Below are 18,524 nucleotides of genomic sequence, written 5' to 3'. Positions count from 1 at the left end.
GAGGGCATTAAAAAATTTATTACGGCAAAGATACAAGAGAGATGACCACGTTTTTAACAAGGGTAAAGAGATTGTAAAACATCTTCTTGGACCGTGTCACTGCTACAAAAATTAGACCTGTGGAAGAAAGCATTTTCAGCATGAGACTCATTTGCTTATGGAAATGGGACCTCAGATGAGCAAACAGCAGTTAGCCAGCCCCCTGGAATTCAGATCTTTGACCGAAAGGCTCTGCTACACCAAGCAGAGTCCAGGTGATTCTTACTGAGCAAAACCACTCAAACAACATCCTCCTCTCCTGTAGCTTCTTAATGAGCTGGGAGTGAATCAGCTGCGTTAGGCCAAGGATTTTTTTTTTTTTTTTTCCCCAAAATAAGAGTCTCTGATGGGCCTGCAGCTGTGGGCCTGGAGATGCGTTCCCAGGGGCACCATAGCCTGCCCAGAGGGGACTTTCCCTATTGAGTCAAGATCATGAATGTTCTTCATACACTACTTCTGGGAACATAAAATGTGGCAGCCACTCTGGAAAAACAGGCTGGCAGTTCTTCTAAAAGTGAAACCTAAAGTTCTCCTACGACCCAGCCATTCTGCTCCTATATACCCAAGAGAAATGAAAACGTATGTCCACATGAAAACTTGGATACAAGCAATAGTATTCATAAAAGCCCCAAAGTGGAAACAACCCAAATGTCTGCCAACTGATGAATGGATAACTAAAATGTGGTCTATCTGTATGATCTTATTTGGCAATAAAAAGGAATGAATAAGAAGGAATGATACAGGCTACCACATGGAGGAGCCTTGCAGACATTGTGCTATGAAAAAAGCCAGGCACAGAGGACCGGATATTATCTGGCTCCATGTGTATGGAATGTCCAGAGCAGGAAAATCTACAGAGACAGAAAATAGACTCGTGGTTGCCTAGGGCTGGGCAAAGGGATAGGGAGATGAGCGGGTGATGGCTAATGGGTGTGGGGTTTCCTTTTGGGGTAAGGAAATGTTCTAAAATTGCAGAGATGATTGTAAACTCAGTGAATATACTAGAAGTCACTGAATTACATACTTTACATGGGTGAATTGTATGGTACGGGAATGATCTCTCAATAAAGATGCTAAACAAAACAAAACAAAAAAAAGACTGGGAAGGGTTGTCACTCCTGAGGGGTGAAGCCTGGTTGGGTGGGGCAGGTACCCAGACATGAGATGCAGGGCACCCCTGGCCTCTTCAGCCCTGATGGTATCTCTGGCTAGGGGAGGATGGTTGACCACCCAGCCCTCCCTCAGGGCTCAGCTTCAGAATGTAGCTCCTTGATGAGGGATCCCTTATATGAGGGGATGACTTTGGTACTTGCAAAATATTGTGTGTGGGCCCTACTGTACTTGAAAACAACGACTCCACCCAACCCCTACCTCATGACTCTGAAATCCAGACAGTTTCACAATGCATCCCACCACCAGGCCTGCCAGATCCTCAGCTCCACGTCTGGCTGTGTGAGCAGGACAGGCCCCATGGCAGGAGGACAAGATTGGCTGTCAGATGACCTGGGCCCAAGTCTGGGCTGCGCTTTATGCTTGTGCTCTGCTCTTGAGTATACAAAGGAAGGGCACAGCCAGAGTAACATCTGATCCTTCCAACAACATGCGGAGGAATTGGGAATAGTATGGTGGGCAGCCAGCCCAGTTAAATGATGCCGCTGAGCAAGGTCTTGATGTGTGTTTTTGAACACATTTTGAGGTTTAGTATTCTCTCTAGCTTCCCTCTGTGATCTTAGACAAGTTGCCCGACTCGCCATATCTCACTTTCCTCATCTTAAAATGAGAGCAGTTGAGGGGGTTATTTATCTAGGTTTCCTTCAGACCCTAACAGCCTGTTATTTATGATGATCTTCTTTGAAGGTGGCCTTCTTCTTTCAGTATTTTAAATACAGTTATATCCTCTCCCAGCCCCAACCAAGTAAGATTCTGTTCCCTTGAATGAGAAGAGAATGCCCCTATGAGCGAGATCCCAACCCAGTTTCTATCCTTTTCATGCCATAGTCTCCAAACAAACCAGTTTACATTAATAACTGCACCCCAACTGGAATTAACTTAGCGATTTCCTACAAGTTCTGCCTAGGTGTTTTCCTTAGTGTTTGAGATAAAACAGTCTCATGTTTGCCTGTTTCTCAAATAACTGATGCCTTGCTCCTGCCAAGTTGAATCTGGCATAAGGAAAATGATATTTGATTTTTCAAAGTAAATCAGATGGACAGATGGGGAGTTGAGATGAATAGTTGAGTAGATAATGGCTGGATGGCCAGAAGACTGGATAGATGGCTGATGGATAAATGGATAGGTGAGTAGGTTAAGTGGATGGACAGAAAGGGATGGATGAATGGACGGGTAAATAGTTACATAGATGGGTAAGTGGATGACTGGATGGATGGATGGATGGATGTATAGATAGCTTGATAGGTAAGTATAGATACTAAGATGTAGGTGGAATAAGAGATACGCACTCAGTCCCATTTTCACCGCTTTGCACTGTGATTTGCGAAGCCCCCAGCTTGGGCCGGAAAAGATTTATCACATGGTTGTTCCAGAGGAACTTAACCTTCTGGATTTTTCCAACATTGAGGTCCACGTCAATGTCACGCATATGACTTGCCTGTGGTTTGAGGGATCCTCTGAAAACACAGACATAGAATGTTATATCAGCTAGATATATGAATACAAAGGATGATAGCAATCGAATGTTTCCCTAAACCATGCCGTTGTAGGTTTTCTGCAAATACCTTGAACGACTTCATGTTCGTCCAGGGGCTGCTAAAACACAAATGTATTTGTCAAGCACACATCTGCCAAAAAATATAGGATTCTAGATTTCTACTGTCTTAATTTGTCCTTAGGGGAAATCAAATATTTGGGGAGGCATATTAACCCTATAATTACACTACAAGACTAACTAATGCAATGTCTTATGTTTATTTTTTTATTTTTTTTAAAGATTTTATTTATTTATTTGATAGAGAGAGACACAGCGAGAGAGGGAACACAAGCAGGGGGAGTGGGAAAGGGAGAAGCAGGCCTCCCGCGGAGCAGGGAGCCCGATGTGGGGCTCGATCCCAGGACCCTGGGATCATGACCTGAGCCGAAGGCAGACGCTTAGCGACTGAGCCACCCAGGCGCCCCGCAATGTCTTATGTTTAAAGATGCCTGTGGCTCAGCAGAGGTCTTCTGTTAGGATTTCATATGGGGCACAGAAAGTTGTCAAAGAGCTTTAACTTAACATGAAAAGCATTATGTAAAAGTACAAAAAACAGAATATAATTTTACAGCACAGTTACAGTTCATCCAACACATATTTACCAAGCACCTCATCTGCCCAGCAAAAGCTAGGTGCTGAGGCTACCACCACGGCAACAAGAAGCTAGGGATACCTGTTTTGGGGGGTGGAGAGGGCACGTGTTGGGGGAATTGCCACATAAACGTGCGTCACTGAAGGAGAATTTGATATCAATAAAACCGAAGTCAGAATTGGACATTCCAAAAGAAGTTAGCATGTATTTGATTTTAAATAGTGAATTCCCCCTCTGGGCCTCACTCTTCTCATCTGTAAAATGGGATGACTGGATCAGATGCTAAGATTTTCCTCCAGCTCCGACATTCTAAGATTCAATGGTTCTCTATAGAGTAGATGGCCAGATTTAGAAATCATTTTATACCCAATCTCTTATGAATACTCTATGATGAAAAGTCTGACCATTTCACTTTACCGTCAAACTTACTTGAAAATTTCATATTGTTTTGAGTTTCCGTTACTTCCATACAAAGCAATCCTGAAGTACCCACTCGTTTTCTTTTTTCCAGCCAGTGTGACCGATACCCTGTATCTCCAACCTGTCCAAAGACATATCATCAGTTCAATGAACTCATCTTGTTGAAAAAAAAAATCACCCCATGGAAGGATTCTTGCTCCTAGCTCAGAATCCCCAGCCTGAAATGTCAATGGTGCCAAGGTAGAGAAACCCTAATCTAGAGCTTTCTCTGAGCATTCACACATACACAGATAAGTTTATAAAAGAATATCCAGGCTTTTTTCCCCTTCCACAAATAGGATGCGCCATTATTCTCTATTGTCTCCACCCATCCTCACCCCAGACTGATTTACCACCCTTCTCTCTCCTACCCCGTGTTCTGGAAGGCCACCCCCACCAGGGATCTTGCCACTGGCGTTCAGTTGAGTTCAGCTGGTAAGAGATGTGCGCAGGAAATCAGAAGACAGGAGGAAAGAGGGGGACCCATCTCTCATGCTCCCCTGCTCTCTCCTGGCTCTAGTACCGGATGTCTGGCAGTAACTCCCCCCTCTATGATAACGTGTCATTCCAGGAGCCCCACAGCCACCAGATTCTGGGTGCCTCAGCGTCCCTTGTTTGTTCCTTTAACCTTGCCCACACCTCTCAAAGTGGACCCTTCAATAAAGTCTCTTCATTTGAGCCACTTCGATGAGTTTTCTCTCCTCTTGGGACCCTGACTGATACATGTTCTGTTGCATTTGTTGTATTGATACATGGTTTTTTGGTCATTTGCCTTTTCACTTACCATAGAGGATTTTTCTCTTCAGTACGTAGAACTATCTCCTTGCTTTTAATGGTTAATACAGTATTGGTTGTTTACCAGTTGGGGCATCTAGGTTTCTCCTCACTAAACTTTTGGTATTAAAAACAGTGCTGCAGTGAACATCCTTGAGCACACCTTCTTATGCAAGCACTGCCCTAAGGTATGTCTGATAGGTGGAATGACTGGGTTGAAGAAATATGCACATGAGACATTATAGATACTGCCAAACTGCTATCTTCCATCCTATTGTAAGGATTACATGAGATACTACATGTGACAAGAGTTTTGTAAAGTGCTATACATATATATTTTTAAATTTATCACTCCCTTGGAAAATAACACTCTTCTATTTAGCCACCATGTATTATTACTTATGACAAATGAATCTTGATGATTTTACTATCTTGTACTTTTTTGGTGAGAAGCTGGGCAAAACAACAACACAAACACTATGTGTGTGTGTGTGTGTGTGTGTGCGTGTGCGTGTGCACGTGCATATATGCGTGATTGTGTAGGGAGACTACATTATCTGTATGACAGATAATCACGGGCGTGACCTCTTGACTTACGGTGGCTTTGTCCCACATGACCCCCTTCTTCTGTTAATGGACTCACCCTTTCTGGTACCGGGGTGGATGAAAATGTGACCAGCTGGTGCCAATCACTGCACTTCATTCCGTTGATCAGGATTATTGGTTAAATAATGACCTTCTATTACAGCTAAGCCCGTTGGAGTTGAGTTTCTGTCAGTTGCTAGCAGGGGTCCTGACTCATTAGGCTGATACACCTTCCAAATTATTTGCAAGAGTTTTTAAATGAGTAAAACGGAAACTTACGAGTAAAGTTACCACTGTCTCCTGTGTTCAGGAAAAAGGTTTGTCCCACAGCCCTGGTTTTCCCCAGAAATTGGTCAGAGTAGTGCCCCATTTGGGGGCATCCTTCAGCTGGACAAGGGAAACAGCTATTCTGGTGAAAAAAACATAATTTGCTTGTTAGTGGTGGGCTTTGACTGACTCACTCAGTCACTCGTGGAATCACTCATCTTCCCATCCATCTTCCTATTTATCTACCCATGCACCCATCTATCCCCCATCCATCCTCTCATCTACCTGCCCATTGAACCGTCCATCCATCCTTCCACCCCTTCACTGGCAATGCATGCATTCATCTACCCATACATCCATGCATTCATCCTCAGAATCATGCACAGAACTGTATGAAGCCCTGCTATGTACCCAAAGAAGTACCCAGAAAACTTGGAGTATAGTTGTGTAGACAAGTCATATCCAGGAAGCAATAATATTAAAATATGGAAGGGAAATGCAAGACATCTTCCAGGAGGAATAAATGGGACAAATAAGTTACTTCAAAAGAGCAGAGGAAGAGAAGGTCTATGACCATCTTCACTTTAATGTGAATTATATAATTGATCCCTGTGTGATGTTTCCCAAATGGTAGCTCATTAGTTGGGGATGGAGGAGGTGGTTTGCTCTGTTCAGATCAGACTAACATTTTATAGTACAGTGTCACTGGTCTTCTGTTCTTTGCTCTCACCAAATCCATCCTCCATGATATGCAGAGCTATTTTGCGATTTGGAAAGCACAAGACACGTGCTGGAGGCTGGGTATATTATTATCCATGCCCCAGCAATAACCAGCATGGCCAAGGCTGCACAACGAATACTCACAGACCCTGGGGATTGAACATGATGCCCTTCTGATCTTAGTTCAACCCGAGAATGTTAAGGTCGAAATCAATTTTGAAAGGAAAACGTGTGAGTATAAATATATTTTTGTTTTTACTTTTGAGAAAAAAATATTTTGAAGCCTTAAACGTTTGCAACTCCAAAGTGCTAATTGATTCAGGTAAGAAGCTCAACCCTTCGCACTGGTTTGTTGTTTCGAACAGTATCACCTCAGAGATCACTTAGGGGAAATGGGACTTCTAGAGTGGAGAAATCTGGCAGATTTTTTTAATCTTAAACAAGTAATCAAACTGCAAGTCATCAAATAATAAGACAAAGTGTCACTAAATGAATGCCAATGTCTCTGGTTGTGATACACTGAGGACTCGATAACACCTGGTGAATCACGAAGAAATAACCAGACAAATTCAGATTGTGGGCTATTCTACAAAACACTTGGTCTGGAATCCTCATAACTGTCAATGTCTTGGGAAGACCAATGAAAGATGGAGAGCTGTTCTGGATTAAAGGAGCCTAAAAAGGGGGGTCCTGGGTGGCTTAGTCAGTTGACTGTCCGACTCTTGGTTTTAGCTCAGGGCATGATCTCAGGGTCGTGAGATTGAGCCCCACGTCGGACTCCATGCTGGGTGTGGAGCCTGCTTAAGATTCTCTCTCCCTCTATCCCCTCCCTGCCTGCGCATGTGCACTCTCTCTCTCTCTCAAAAACAAAAAAAAGAGAGAGAGAAATTAAAGGAGATTAAAAAAAAATGCAACGCAGGAAAAAGAAGGGAAGAAAGGAAGGGAGGGAGAGAGGCAGAGAAGAGAAGAAAGGGAGGGAGGAAGAGAGAGAGGGCGAATGAAAGAAAGAAAAAGAAAGACAGCTCTAGACGACATTGTTTGGATATTTGGAGAAGTTTGAATATGGACTATATATTGGAAAATATTAGTGTATCAATGTTAACTTTCTTGAACATTGTTCTAGAGGAGAATGACCTTGTTCTCAGGAGATGGATGTATTTATGAGTAAAGTCTTGAGTTTGCTTTCACATAATTTAGAAGAAAACTATACATATGCACACATTTACATGTTAACAATCGGTGCGTCCTTCTTTTGGCTCCTGTGTAGATTGGGAATCTTCTAGAACAAAAAGTTGGGATCTAGGGAAAGCCCAGCGGTCAGGTCCCACCCTGCTTCTGGGAGAAGGTCTCCCTGAGGCTCAGCATGTCCGGTCCCTCCTCCCGTTCCTCATGAGGTTACAGCTCTGCTCTGTGCCAAGCCACAGGGACAAAACCCCCACCGCCCACAGGGCCATCAGCATCTTCCCCTAGCCCTGGTGTGACCTACCTCCTGAAACTCCTTGTAGGAGGCACACGGGTAGCCCAGGAAGCCGTCGGGGCTGAGGATGCTACTTGAGTAATACTTGTAGCTCCTTAGGTGATTGCAAGCCACAAAGTCTCGGGTTCCTGAGGAAGCAAAGGCCACGGGAGCTCACAGGACGCATTTCACTTTTGAAGGCTGAACCACTCTGACTGATCGAGGAATCCCCTCCAAGATGAGTGTCAGGGCACAGCCTGAAATATCTGTGACTGACTTGGACATACGTAGGTGCGAGGAGGAAATCTGGGGCCGGGCATGTAATGTGAAGGAATGATGGGGGCTGGGGGCCATGCAGGGGGCAGTGAGAAATGTATATGCAGGGGGGGTGGTGGGGTGGGGATAGCAATAGCCTTTAAGGGGACCCTACACGGCCCAGCCAGTCATTGCATGGTAAAGGCCCAGATTACTTGTTCTGATTTTTCACGAGTAGCTAGCATCTTGACTTTTCCATGAAAATCTTTCCATGCTCACATGAGAGCAGTACGTTCCAACTTTTAAATAGTCACTGTGAAGGCCAATCACATACTGCTGTGGGTTGCGTTCTGCCTGCAGGCTGGGCCTCAGTTTGCGAGCTGGACACGCCGGACAGGCCTTTTGAGTGAAGCAGGCTTACCCGTGCCTTTGGCTCCAGGCTGAGAACTCTTTCTTTCCTACTATTCCAGGCACAAGGTAAAAGCAATGGACAGTGCGATTACTGTGGCCTCTGGCCACTCTGTCACTGCATTTTATTCACCACCTTTTTCTTTAACCCAAAGTCCTCTTGTTTGGAAAATTGTTTTTTCACTTCTCCAGCTACTGGGTACAAAACTTCCTACGAAGTGATCCCCGGCAACAACAGATGTAGCTGGGGGTCCCTTCGGGGGTGGGGGTCTGGTGGCTTCATTCCCTGCCCAGGGAGAAAGGCACACTGGGAAGCAGCAGTGGGATTAGCTCCCCACAGCTCTGGGCTCTACATGCCCCCCAGCCCAGAAACTTCCTGCAGAAGCTGGTTCCATGTGCCCCACACCAACGCTCATCTCCAGACAACAGAACTTGTTTCAAACGGAATTGTTTCTTTCATCCGAAACTGCTGCCCTGGGATCCCATCCTACAGGAGCAAGTAACTTGCACTGTCCTCTGCTCAGCCTGGGTAACTCGGAGCTCCACACAGTCCACACACACTCCAGTGTTCATGGGCTTCTTCACTCTAAACGGCCTTTTTAATTAAACCTGGGCTCCCATTATGTGTGGCCTGCTCGGCACTTCCGGGAGGGGGCAGCCCTCCCTGTGACTCTGGTGGTCTCCCAGGGAGCTGAAAAGCTGCGTCTTCCCCGGAGTAACCTGGCGCGGAGCCCAGAGGAGGTTAAAGCACCATGTACTGTCAGTGGATATCGCCTGTGGCTTCAACAACCCTGTTCTTTAACATCAACATATATAAATGTTGATGTTATATAAACTATAAAAATGCCACCGAAGGTCACTGAGCCCCATGTAACAGACTTGCACGGATGCTTGCTTTGGGCTAGACCCCGGTGCGTCTGGGAGGTCCCCGACACATTCCCTGGCTTCGGGGAACTCCCAGCTCGGACAAATAAATCCTAAAATGAAATGATCACAGACTCAAAGCCTCCACTCTCAGGGAGGACAGTGAAGCCCGGTTTCAGGGCTGGGCGACAAGAATAGCCGAAGGTCAGAACAAGGGCAGTGAGCCCAGATGATGCTTTAGGTCACCTCCTATTCGGGGCACTGAGTCCGCCCTCTCAGATGAACAGAAGTCCACACAAGGCTCATCCCCCAGAGCCCAGGCCTCCTGCTTCCAGCACACTCTCCCCAAACCCGCAGAGCACGTCCCCCTCTTTGTCTTCCTACCAGCTCAGCTCCTTTCTGTGCCTAGAACCTGACCAGAGCAAATGGCAAGAAAGTCTAAGCCGCTCAGATCTTTGTTTATACCCAGCGAGCAGTCCTTCAAAGAACAGGCACGGAGGATGGAGGGCCAAAACCCAAGCTGGGTCTTTGCCAGTGGGCTGGTCCCCTCCTGCCTCAGCATCCTGACAAGTGGACGACGGTGCAGGAAGGGGCACAAGGTCGGGGCTCTGCAGCCAGAAGTTGGGCTTAAATCTAGGGTAGCCTTGGGCAAGTTTTATAACTGTACTGACCCAGTTTCCTCATCTGTAAAATGGGCTGATGAGAATAAAGACCTCACGTCATTGTTGTGGAAATGCCTGGCACAGAGCACGCACCGTTTCTCCCCAAGTGGAACAGCAGCTGTCTTGCTTCTCTAACTTACGTACCTTCCCATAGGCCATTTATGTCAACGATGGTTGAAAGGGCATTTTTCTGACATCCAGGCATTTGCTTTCCTCCGTTTGGATAGAAATCCAGATGGCCCACCTTTTGGCTCATTCCCAAACCTGAAATATTGTAAGCAGAGGGGAGCAGGGAGGTGAGTGGTCCCAATGTTCGGCTGTGGTCACAGACAGCATTCAGCTCCTTCCAGCCACAGCGAGAACCTTCTTGGCAAATTCTCTCCTCGGCCTAGCCACCCTGTCTGTGGCTCTGCAGGAAGTGCTCAGAAATGGGCACTTGGCAAGACAAGAAGGGAAGAGAGCACACAGGAAGAGAGATGAGGGGGAAGGTGGGCTCTGGGCGAGCATGCACACAGGTGTATTGTACGTATATGTGTGTCTGTCTGTCTGTCTGTCTGTCTTGGGGAGACCCTGAGCGGTACCGTCATGCCCTGACACCACTATGTACCAGCAGATACATATCAGGACTGGTGCAGTTTTTATCACCGTATTCATTTAAAAATTTTTACTTCTATGTTATATTGTTATGCTGAGACACATTCCATTATGTCGCTATACTGAGAGCCCAGCACAATGGTAGGAGTTTTGGTTTTTGAAGCATATAGACCTTGATCACAACCTGGTTCTACCTATAGACTCTGTCATGTTGGGCAATTACTTGGCCTTGACCTTGTGGAGCCTCCTTCCCTCTGGCAGTGAAATCGTAATAATAATACCCACTTTTTAGGGTTGTTACGATTAATGAGCTGATGTATACAAAATGTTCAAAGCAGCGCATGGTAAACACTCAATAAATGATATAATTTTCATTAAAAACATGCTTTCACTGGCACGTTTCGTGAGTGGTTGTATAAGAATATAATGAAAAAAGAACATTGACTTTAGAAGAACTAGATAAAAGGATATATTTCATCTCCAACAAAACAAACTGTTAGTAACCATAGCTTTGACAAAAGAAGTAAAAAAACAAAAATTCAAAAATTAACTTTTGCATTTTGCCGGTACAAGTCAAACATCAATAAGAATTTTAACTGTCCCTCTGGATATTGGCAGATTGAAAGGACTAAAGATTTGAAGACTGATGACAGCCTTCCAGGCTGTAGAAGTGTTTTTGGTTCTACCTGGGCCAGCAGGCAGTTCGCTCCCACTGGCACTGTCCTGCCTGTCTGTCTGTGGCTGGTGCCCGAGGTCGTCCTGTGGTTGGCCCTGTGGTGTGCGTGTGGGGTGCACCTGGACCCACTCGCATCAGTCACAGCTGGCCACCAGGGGGTGCAGTGGGGCACCCACCTAGGAAGGGGATGATGGGAGCAGAGTCCGTGTGAATCACATCCACAAACATGGCATCAGATGGGTCCAGCCGAACCTCCTCAGACGTGCCCTGGAAGCATGGCTCTGCGGGGTCCAGTCCTGAAATGGGGGAGGTGGGTAGTTAGGCCACACTCTAAGACGAACCAGGCTCTAAACCCTCTACCCACAAAAGCCATGGGGATTCCTGGGCCAAGAGTCCCAGACCTCAGCAGCCGTGACTTGGGGAATGGGGTCTGTAGCTCCCCGTCTGCTCAGGAGAGAGAAGTTGAGATAGAAAGGCCAGAAGTGGGGTCGCTGACTGTCAACAAACATCCAGAAGTCCCCAGTGCCTGACTCTGAGCAGGATCTAGGGGGCCCCCTTGCCCCCTCATCTCCTTTGTCCTTTTTACCTTCACCTGTTACTATTCGGCCACAGCTCTCCAAGACTGCAAGCTCCCTGGCCTTGCCCAGCTCCACCCAGTCCCCTGTCCCCACACTGTCTGTCCCCTCCGGCTGCTTACGCTACCCCCACCCGCTGCTCACTTCCCCACATCCTCCCCTAATAAATCTCTTCTCTCCAAGACCGGGCTCAAACACCACCTCCTCAGGGAAAACTTAGCCTCTCCTTTCTCAGCGCACACCACCCACATTGTATAGGATTATTTTGTGTTTAATTAATTTGGCTCTGAATTGACTTGCCTACTTAATTGTCTGCCTCCTGGACTAGAGTGTGGATCTCCTGAAATGCGCTGTGGCCATTTCATCTTTGAAGAGAGGCAGAGGGTGGAACCCACCAGGCACCCGGGACTCAGGCACCTATATTTAGCCCTGGTTTTCTGCTCAAGGTCAAACACCTGTCGGCTCTGAGCTTCAGTTTCCTTGTCCGGATGGTGGGAATAACAACCACTCTCTTACAGGGTTATTGTGAAACCCCCATGAAAAGGTGGAAGAGAAAGGACTTTGCAAACTGAAAACCTCTACAGAAACATGAACTATGATCCCCTTATCCCTCCCCCGACACCAGCACAGCGCCCCGAGCAAAGGAGACATTCATTACATTGTGAATTGAACTGTTTGCCAAAGCCACATGCTGATTTGCCGGCACAAAATAAGTAGTTGTCCGTGTCTGTCTTGTATGCGTTCATTTTTGCCAAGTGACTCATTCATTTATTCAGTATTTACTGAGCACCTCCGATGTGGCAGGTTTCAGGTGGCCACTTCTCATTCTCTGCCTGTGCACGGCACAGCACACGTATTTGTGGAACGGATGAATTAATTTTAAAAAATCAGTTTTATTATTATTATTATATTACTCCTGCAATAATAACCCTGAAGTCAGGCGCTTAATATTCTAGTTATAGTTTTCTTTTTAAAAAATAAATGTATTTTTATTTACAATCAGGTATTTTCTAATACACATGAAAACACGGACAGTTACTTTCTGATTCCAGTGGGGGCACCACCTACCCCCCCCTCCCGCTGGCGGGGGAGCGGTGCGCGCGGCCGGGGCCCCTGCGTGGGCCGCGCTCCCGTCTCGCCCCGGCCGCCCGCACCCGCTCGGGGCCGCGCGCTGCGCACCTGTGATCCTGCCCACGTGGCCGCCCAGCCTCCTGCCCGCCTCGGCCGCCGCGTGCGCGCCCAGGCTGTGGCCGATGAGGTGCACGTCCTCCGGGCTGTAGTCCAGCTCGGTCTGCGGACGGATGGCGCGTCAGGTCCCGCCGGCGGGGGTGTGGGGGGCAGGGGATGCGCACGGGCGCGGGGCTCGGGGATGGGGACGGGACTCGGGCTGGAAACTCGCGAGGAGCCCCGCCCCCCCCCCCCCCCCCCCCCCCCCCCCCCCCCCCGGATCCAGGACGCCGCCTGCGACCGCGCGACCCGGCCCGGCACTCTGCGTGGCCCGCGGGCCGGCTCGTGCGCGGGGCAACAGTGCTGACCAGCGGCCACCGAGTCAACTGCAGGCTTCCCGGGCGGGGACCGACGTGCGCTGCCTGCTGCCACCCGCACCCCGCCGCGGGGCCACCTCCCCGATCCCTGGGAGAGCGTGGGTAGTGGGCCTGGCTCTGGGATTCTCCAGAATAGACCTTCCAGAAGGCTGTAAGGGGCCTTCCGTCCTGCGCTGTCTGAGAATGAAGACTCATCTGGCCTGAGAGTAGCTGGCCGCCCAGCGTGCTCTGGAATCCCCAGAAGAGCATACAGGGAAGGCTTTCTTTCAGAAGGGGAAACTGAGCCTCAGAGAGGTTAATTTGCCTCGGGTCCCATAAGTAGGAGTCTTCGGGACAATTCAGGAGGGAGGAAAGGTGCAACTTCACCTTAGAAAAGGCCCTCCTTGGGCTTCCAGGCCCGGCCTCAGCCCGGGGGGGGGGGGGCCTTAGGGTGCGTCTTAGGTACGACGAAGGTGGTGCTTGCGTGCCCCCCTCTCTCCTCCCTGCCCGCCACCCACAGAATGTGGCCCAGCAGGGTTTTACCGACAGATTTTGTATGAAGAAAGCTATCTGTGCTCCCACAACGCGGATGTTGTGGACGGCTTGGGTATATCGTGTCTTGGCCCCGCGTTTCCAGTCCACACAGATGCAGTTCACCTTCTCCACTTTAAACATTTTCTGGGGAAGACAAGCAAGAGGGAGAAACCAATTTATCAACAGCCACAGGTTGTACACTCCGGAGATAGGCATTCACACCCGCCAAGCTCCTAGTTGTGCCAGGCCTGATTCCTTGCACTTGTCCACACTTCTGCCACGTCACTATTGACTGGGTATGCTTATCCTCACTTAACAGATGCGGAAACTGAGGCCCGGAATGGATTAAATGATTTGTCTAAGGTCTCACGGATACTTAGTGACACACCCAGATCACAAACATCACTTACTAGATCAGGGATTAGCAGACTTATCAAGGTAGGGCCAAATCCACCTGCTTTTATAGATAAAGTTTTCTTGGAAAAAGCCACAGCCATTTGTTTACTTACTGTTATCTCTGCTTCTGAGCTAAAACAGAGTTGAGTTGAAACCATATGACCCATATGACCCAAATTGAACACAGATGCTAAAGTATCTGCTACCTGGTTCCCTACAGGAAAAGTTTGTGGACCTCTACACTAGATAGTTGAAGCCCGGGGTAGTGCTGCTTTTATGTTCCCAACAATACTCTAGGTGTTCTAGCCTGACCCTAGTTCCTGATTTGGATAGTGCAGATACAGAACATTCCCATCAGCACAGAATGGTCTATTAGATAGCAAAGCTCTAGAAGGTAAACTTAAGTGCTTTCCTGTCACCCAAGGGTTTTACATAAAGCATCAAAGAAAAATGTCAGGAAATTTGCTGTAGTCTCCACCTCTGGAATTTTCTGATTGCACTCTGGTTCTTTTCGGCCTCAAGAGGAGCTGGTTGGCCAGAAGTTGTTGGGTTGGGAGAACTTGACAATGGATGCCCTGGGAACCCAGGCTTTCCTTGGTGGTTTTGCAAAGGACAGTTCTTTCCCTGAGTATTTCCTTTCCCAGCCTCAGAGACACTGGGGCTGCGGGGTTTGAATCTGGGTGCTGGGTGCTGATCTCCATCTGGAGTGGCTAGGTGCGGGGTGGGGGGGACCCCTACCTTGCACATGTCCGTCAGCCAGTTCTCTTCCCCCTTGCCTATGAAGCCGTGGATGATGAAGCGCGTCTTGCGGTCTAGTTGGAAGTTGGAAGCCTCGACCGTGGCTAGATCAGTGGCAGTGATCAGCTGGTTTAATTACAAAAAAGTGCTAGGCAAAATGCCTGAAGAAGGATCACAAAGTAAAAACAGCACCATAGCCGCGTCCAAGCAGACTCCCAGTTGGGAGCTGGGAGCAGGGCGTTGGTCCCCTAGAACCCCACAGTGGGTGACCTCAGGGACCTATAGATAGACACCAGCTCTCTGAAACCTCTCAGGGACTGGAGCTGGGAGCTGCTTGGATTCTGAGCATGTCCTTCTTGGTCACTTCTGACCACCAGCAGGAAGCCTGCCCTGCTTCCATCTGGTAGGCTTTCTGGGAACTGAAGGGTGCCCTGAGGGTCCCCACCTTTTGTCCCTTGTGGCTAAGTTTCCCCTCTTCCTATCTGTCTTCTGGCTCCTCAGGAAGGATTCATAGTTCCCCATTTCCATCCCGTTGAGGGGCTTCTCTCCCACCCCTGCCTGGTGCAGGAAGAAGACAGACCCTCCCAGGGAATGCCAGGCCTGGGCTTCTCCATAAATGCTGCTCATACTTTCCCAGGAACAGGCTAAACTGCAGCTGGGAATCTTTTGAAGGTCTGTGCACGGGTGTGCGTGGATGTGTTAGTTCTGGGTTGGGCGTCCAGAGATTTCATCAAGCTATGCATAGTGGTCTGTGATCCTGAGAGCTAAGTTGGCTCTAGGTCTAACACTGGCGAGGAAGCATCATCTGCAAAGTTCCAAGGCAGTGCATTTTTTTCTTTAGACAACCATGTGAGAGCTCCAGTGTGGGCACCCAAATCCACCCACTGCGCAGTGTTTCCACACCCACTCTTACTTGGAAGTTGTTTGGATTTTCATTTGTGTACAGGAGAAAGCGGGTGTCAATGTCCTTGGGATCCCAGGGAAATAACTTGAAAGGCCGCTGAAGGGTCCCGCACCATGGCTTTTCATCGGAAAAGCAGCCAAGATGTCCATAACAGATCTCCTTTCCTGGGGCAGGAAGAGCAACGAACAGGGCACTTGTGAGGTTCTAGAAAGGAGCATTGTATTCTCAGCTACACAAGAGGATTCTTCAGGGTGAGCCCGGGCCTGGCTATGGCCAACACTGGTCTTCACCTTTGCCAGCTGTTGTTCCCCAAACTTCCGTGGTGATAGGAATCATCTGGGGGCTGGGAGTGGCTATGTGTGTCTACACAATCCCAGGCCCCTCCCTCAGAGATTCTGATTCACCTCACTCCCTAGGATGGGGTGCTGGGAATCGCACATTTAATGCTGTTTAACCCTTATCATCTGGCCAGTCGGGGAATCACTGAGAATTCCTGGGACCCTTCTGCCTTAAAACTACTTCTCCCGGGAAACTCCCAGACGGCCTTGGACGTATATTCATCAAGCATCAGGTAATTATCCAAATGTGAAAATCTGGGGCATGGTGCCTCTTGACCTCTCCCTTACATCCACCACCGGCCGTGCACGCAGTAGGCATTTGTGGGTATTTGTCCAATGCACATAACTTCATGTCATCCTTTTACACACACTTTTGCGCCAAATTATTCTCTGCTATTTCAGATTTTCCCTGTTGTTCCTAAAAGGTGAATTTTTTAAAGAACAGGGATGATTTATTGTTGCATCATACTATATGTAGTAGGGGCTCAACCCATGCCCCTGATAAGGCACATAACCATAAATGTCACTCCTTTCTCTGTCTACAACATGCACATTTCCGCAAGAAATTGTCACTGAGGGTGACATAATCAAATCCGGAGGATTGCAGTGGGTCTCTGTCTTAGGCTTCCTCAGCTCCTAAAGTGCTGGTGCTAAATGTTGGCCGTTCATTCAAAAACTGGTGATAGTTAATACTTGTTTACTGTGCACTAGATACCATGCTAGCACTTTACCAGTATTGTCCCACTGAAGACTCAGAACAGCCCCGTGAGGAAGGAGGTTGTATTATTACACCCATTTTACAGATGAGGAAACCGAGGCACAGAGAGACAGAGTAAGCTGCCCCAGGGGACGGCCAGCGGAGGAGCCAGGATTTGAACCTGTGAAGTTTAATTGGGATTACAGCTAGGTGCTGAGGAGAGGCTGGGACAGATCGGGGTCAAACCCCATCTTGAGAGAGAGAGGAAATGTAACAGGGAAGGAGTAACGAAGGAGGGGAATTCACTCTGGGAAGCGGGGGAACTAAAGTAATGCTTGCCTCGGTGGCAAATGCAGGGACTTGGGGGCCAGGTTAAGACACCTGGGCTGTTGGGGGAGAGTGGGGAAGTGCTGGAGGGCGTCGAGCCGGTGAGTGGTGTGGGGGCCCTGCTTCATGAAGGTGTTCTGCAGAGCCTAGTGTAGGTGACTCAGAGGAGGGAAGCCTAGGAGAGGTGGGGGTGTGGGGTGGGGCAGTGCAGGGGCAGGGAGCCTGGGGAGGTCACAGGTGTCCTAACCCCCGATGACAGTGGAAATTAAGGCAGAGGTGGGGAGATGGGGGTAAGAGGTGACGTCTAAGCCTGGTTTGGGACAAGTGAGTTTGAGGCATGGTGGGAGGTCCTGGAATTCAGGAGGGTGGGGGGGCCAGAGGCTAGGCAAGGAGGAAGCCCCAAAGCAGAGAAAGAAAGGTGGGGTTGCCTGGGAGTGACTTCTGGGGGCTGCCCGAGTCTGGGGCAGGAGGAGGCGGCAGACCAGCAAAGGAGACCAGAGGGCCCAGAGAGGCCTGAGATGCAGCCCCATCCACCCCAGACTGCTGTTGGGAGCCAGGTCTCGCTCCATGGCTGGGATGGGAGGCCCAGAGGGGGCCTGGGGACAAGCCAAGGAGACGAGGCGGGGGAGTCTGGGTGCGGAAGAAAGCCTCAGTAAGGACCCGAGGAGACCATGTCTGTTGTTGCGGGAAGCATGCTCCAGCAGGGTTTGGGGGGCCGAGCCAGGCAGTGAGGGGTTCTGCCTGATGGGACGAAGTGAGGCAGCAAGGGTGTGAGGCCGGCCTCTGCGGGGGTGGGGGTGATGGGAAGTAAGCAGGCGGGAGGCTCCAGGGACTGTGGGGTAAGGGAGGTTATTTCTGTTTGAGGATGAGTAGACCTTGGTATCTGTATCTGAATCTGAACAGAGGCCAGAGGAGAGGGACTGATCGGAGCTGGGGAGACAGAGACCATGTGAGGAGAGACACTGGGGGACGTGGGCGGGAGGGTGGGTTCATTTGGCCGGCCTGTCACACAGTGTCATCTCTGTGACATTAGTCTGCGGGCATGCGCTTGGCCACTCAAGGGACCGAGGGTGTGGGGGGCCTGCCGAAGCCGCCTCCCCCTCCCCCTGCCCCAGCTGCTGTCACCGCTGCCACCCGCCCCACCGTCCCTAGAGCCTTTGCAGGAAGAACAGGACAGAGCAGGATTACCCGGGATCATCCGTGTCAACCCCATTGCCACAGAGTCACCCCTCCCTGAAGGATGGCAGCTGCTTTTCTTGAAATAATGATAATGCTGTTACTCGTGGCGGCGGAAGGCCCACCCAGGCAGCGTCACTCTCTCCCCAGCGGGAGGGGAACAGCATCCTCACCTCTGACGGTGGCCAGCAGGAGAAGGCCGATGGTCCAGGAAGGCAGCATCTACGCGGATGAAAACACAGACACACAGACACCCCT

The 18,524-nt window shown here is 49.1% G+C and overlaps 1 protein-coding gene across 1 annotated transcript; it reads right to left on the bottom strand.

Moving 5' to 3' along the window:
- LOC116644091 (pancreatic lipase-related protein 2-like) lies at positions 1 to 18,524 on the bottom strand. The gene is made up of 12 exons (XM_032423372.1): positions 18,440 to 18,524; positions 15,738 to 15,892; positions 14,825 to 14,950; positions 13,700 to 13,834; positions 12,813 to 12,924; positions 11,235 to 11,354; positions 9,933 to 10,052; positions 7,630 to 7,748; positions 5,436 to 5,565; positions 3,768 to 3,879; positions 2,499 to 2,666; positions 1 to 117 (listed from the first exon to the last, which is right to left on the bottom strand). Exons 1-12 carry the CDS (start codon positions 18,486 to 18,488, stop codon positions 54 to 56), a joined length of 1,410 nt encoding a protein of 469 aa, XP_032279263.1. The 5' UTR covers positions 18,489 to 18,524; the 3' UTR covers positions 1 to 53.

Source organism: Phoca vitulina, unplaced genomic scaffold (assembly GCF_004348235.1).
Source record: "Phoca vitulina isolate PV1807 unplaced genomic scaffold, GSC_HSeal_1.0 scaffold28, whole genome shotgun sequence".
Taxonomy (NCBI): Eukaryota; Metazoa; Chordata; class Mammalia; order Carnivora; family Phocidae; genus Phoca; species Phoca vitulina.
This window is presented reverse-complemented; position numbering and strand designations above follow the sequence as displayed.

Excerpts from the sequence above, each read along its gene's own strand:
- LOC116644091 (XM_032423372.1), bottom strand. The coding sequence starts at position 18,488 with ATGCTGCCTTCCTGGACCATCGGCCTTCTCCTGCTGGCCACCGTCAGA. Across the intron at positions 15,893-18,439 it reads CCTGCTGGCCACCGTCAGAG|GAAAGGAGATCTGTTATGGA; the intron begins GTGAGGATGCTG and ends TTCCTGCCCCAG. Across the intron at positions 7,749-9,932 it reads CATAAATGGCCTATGGGAAG|GAACCCGAGACTTTGTGGCT; the intron begins GTACGTAAGTTA and ends TTGCTTCCTCAG.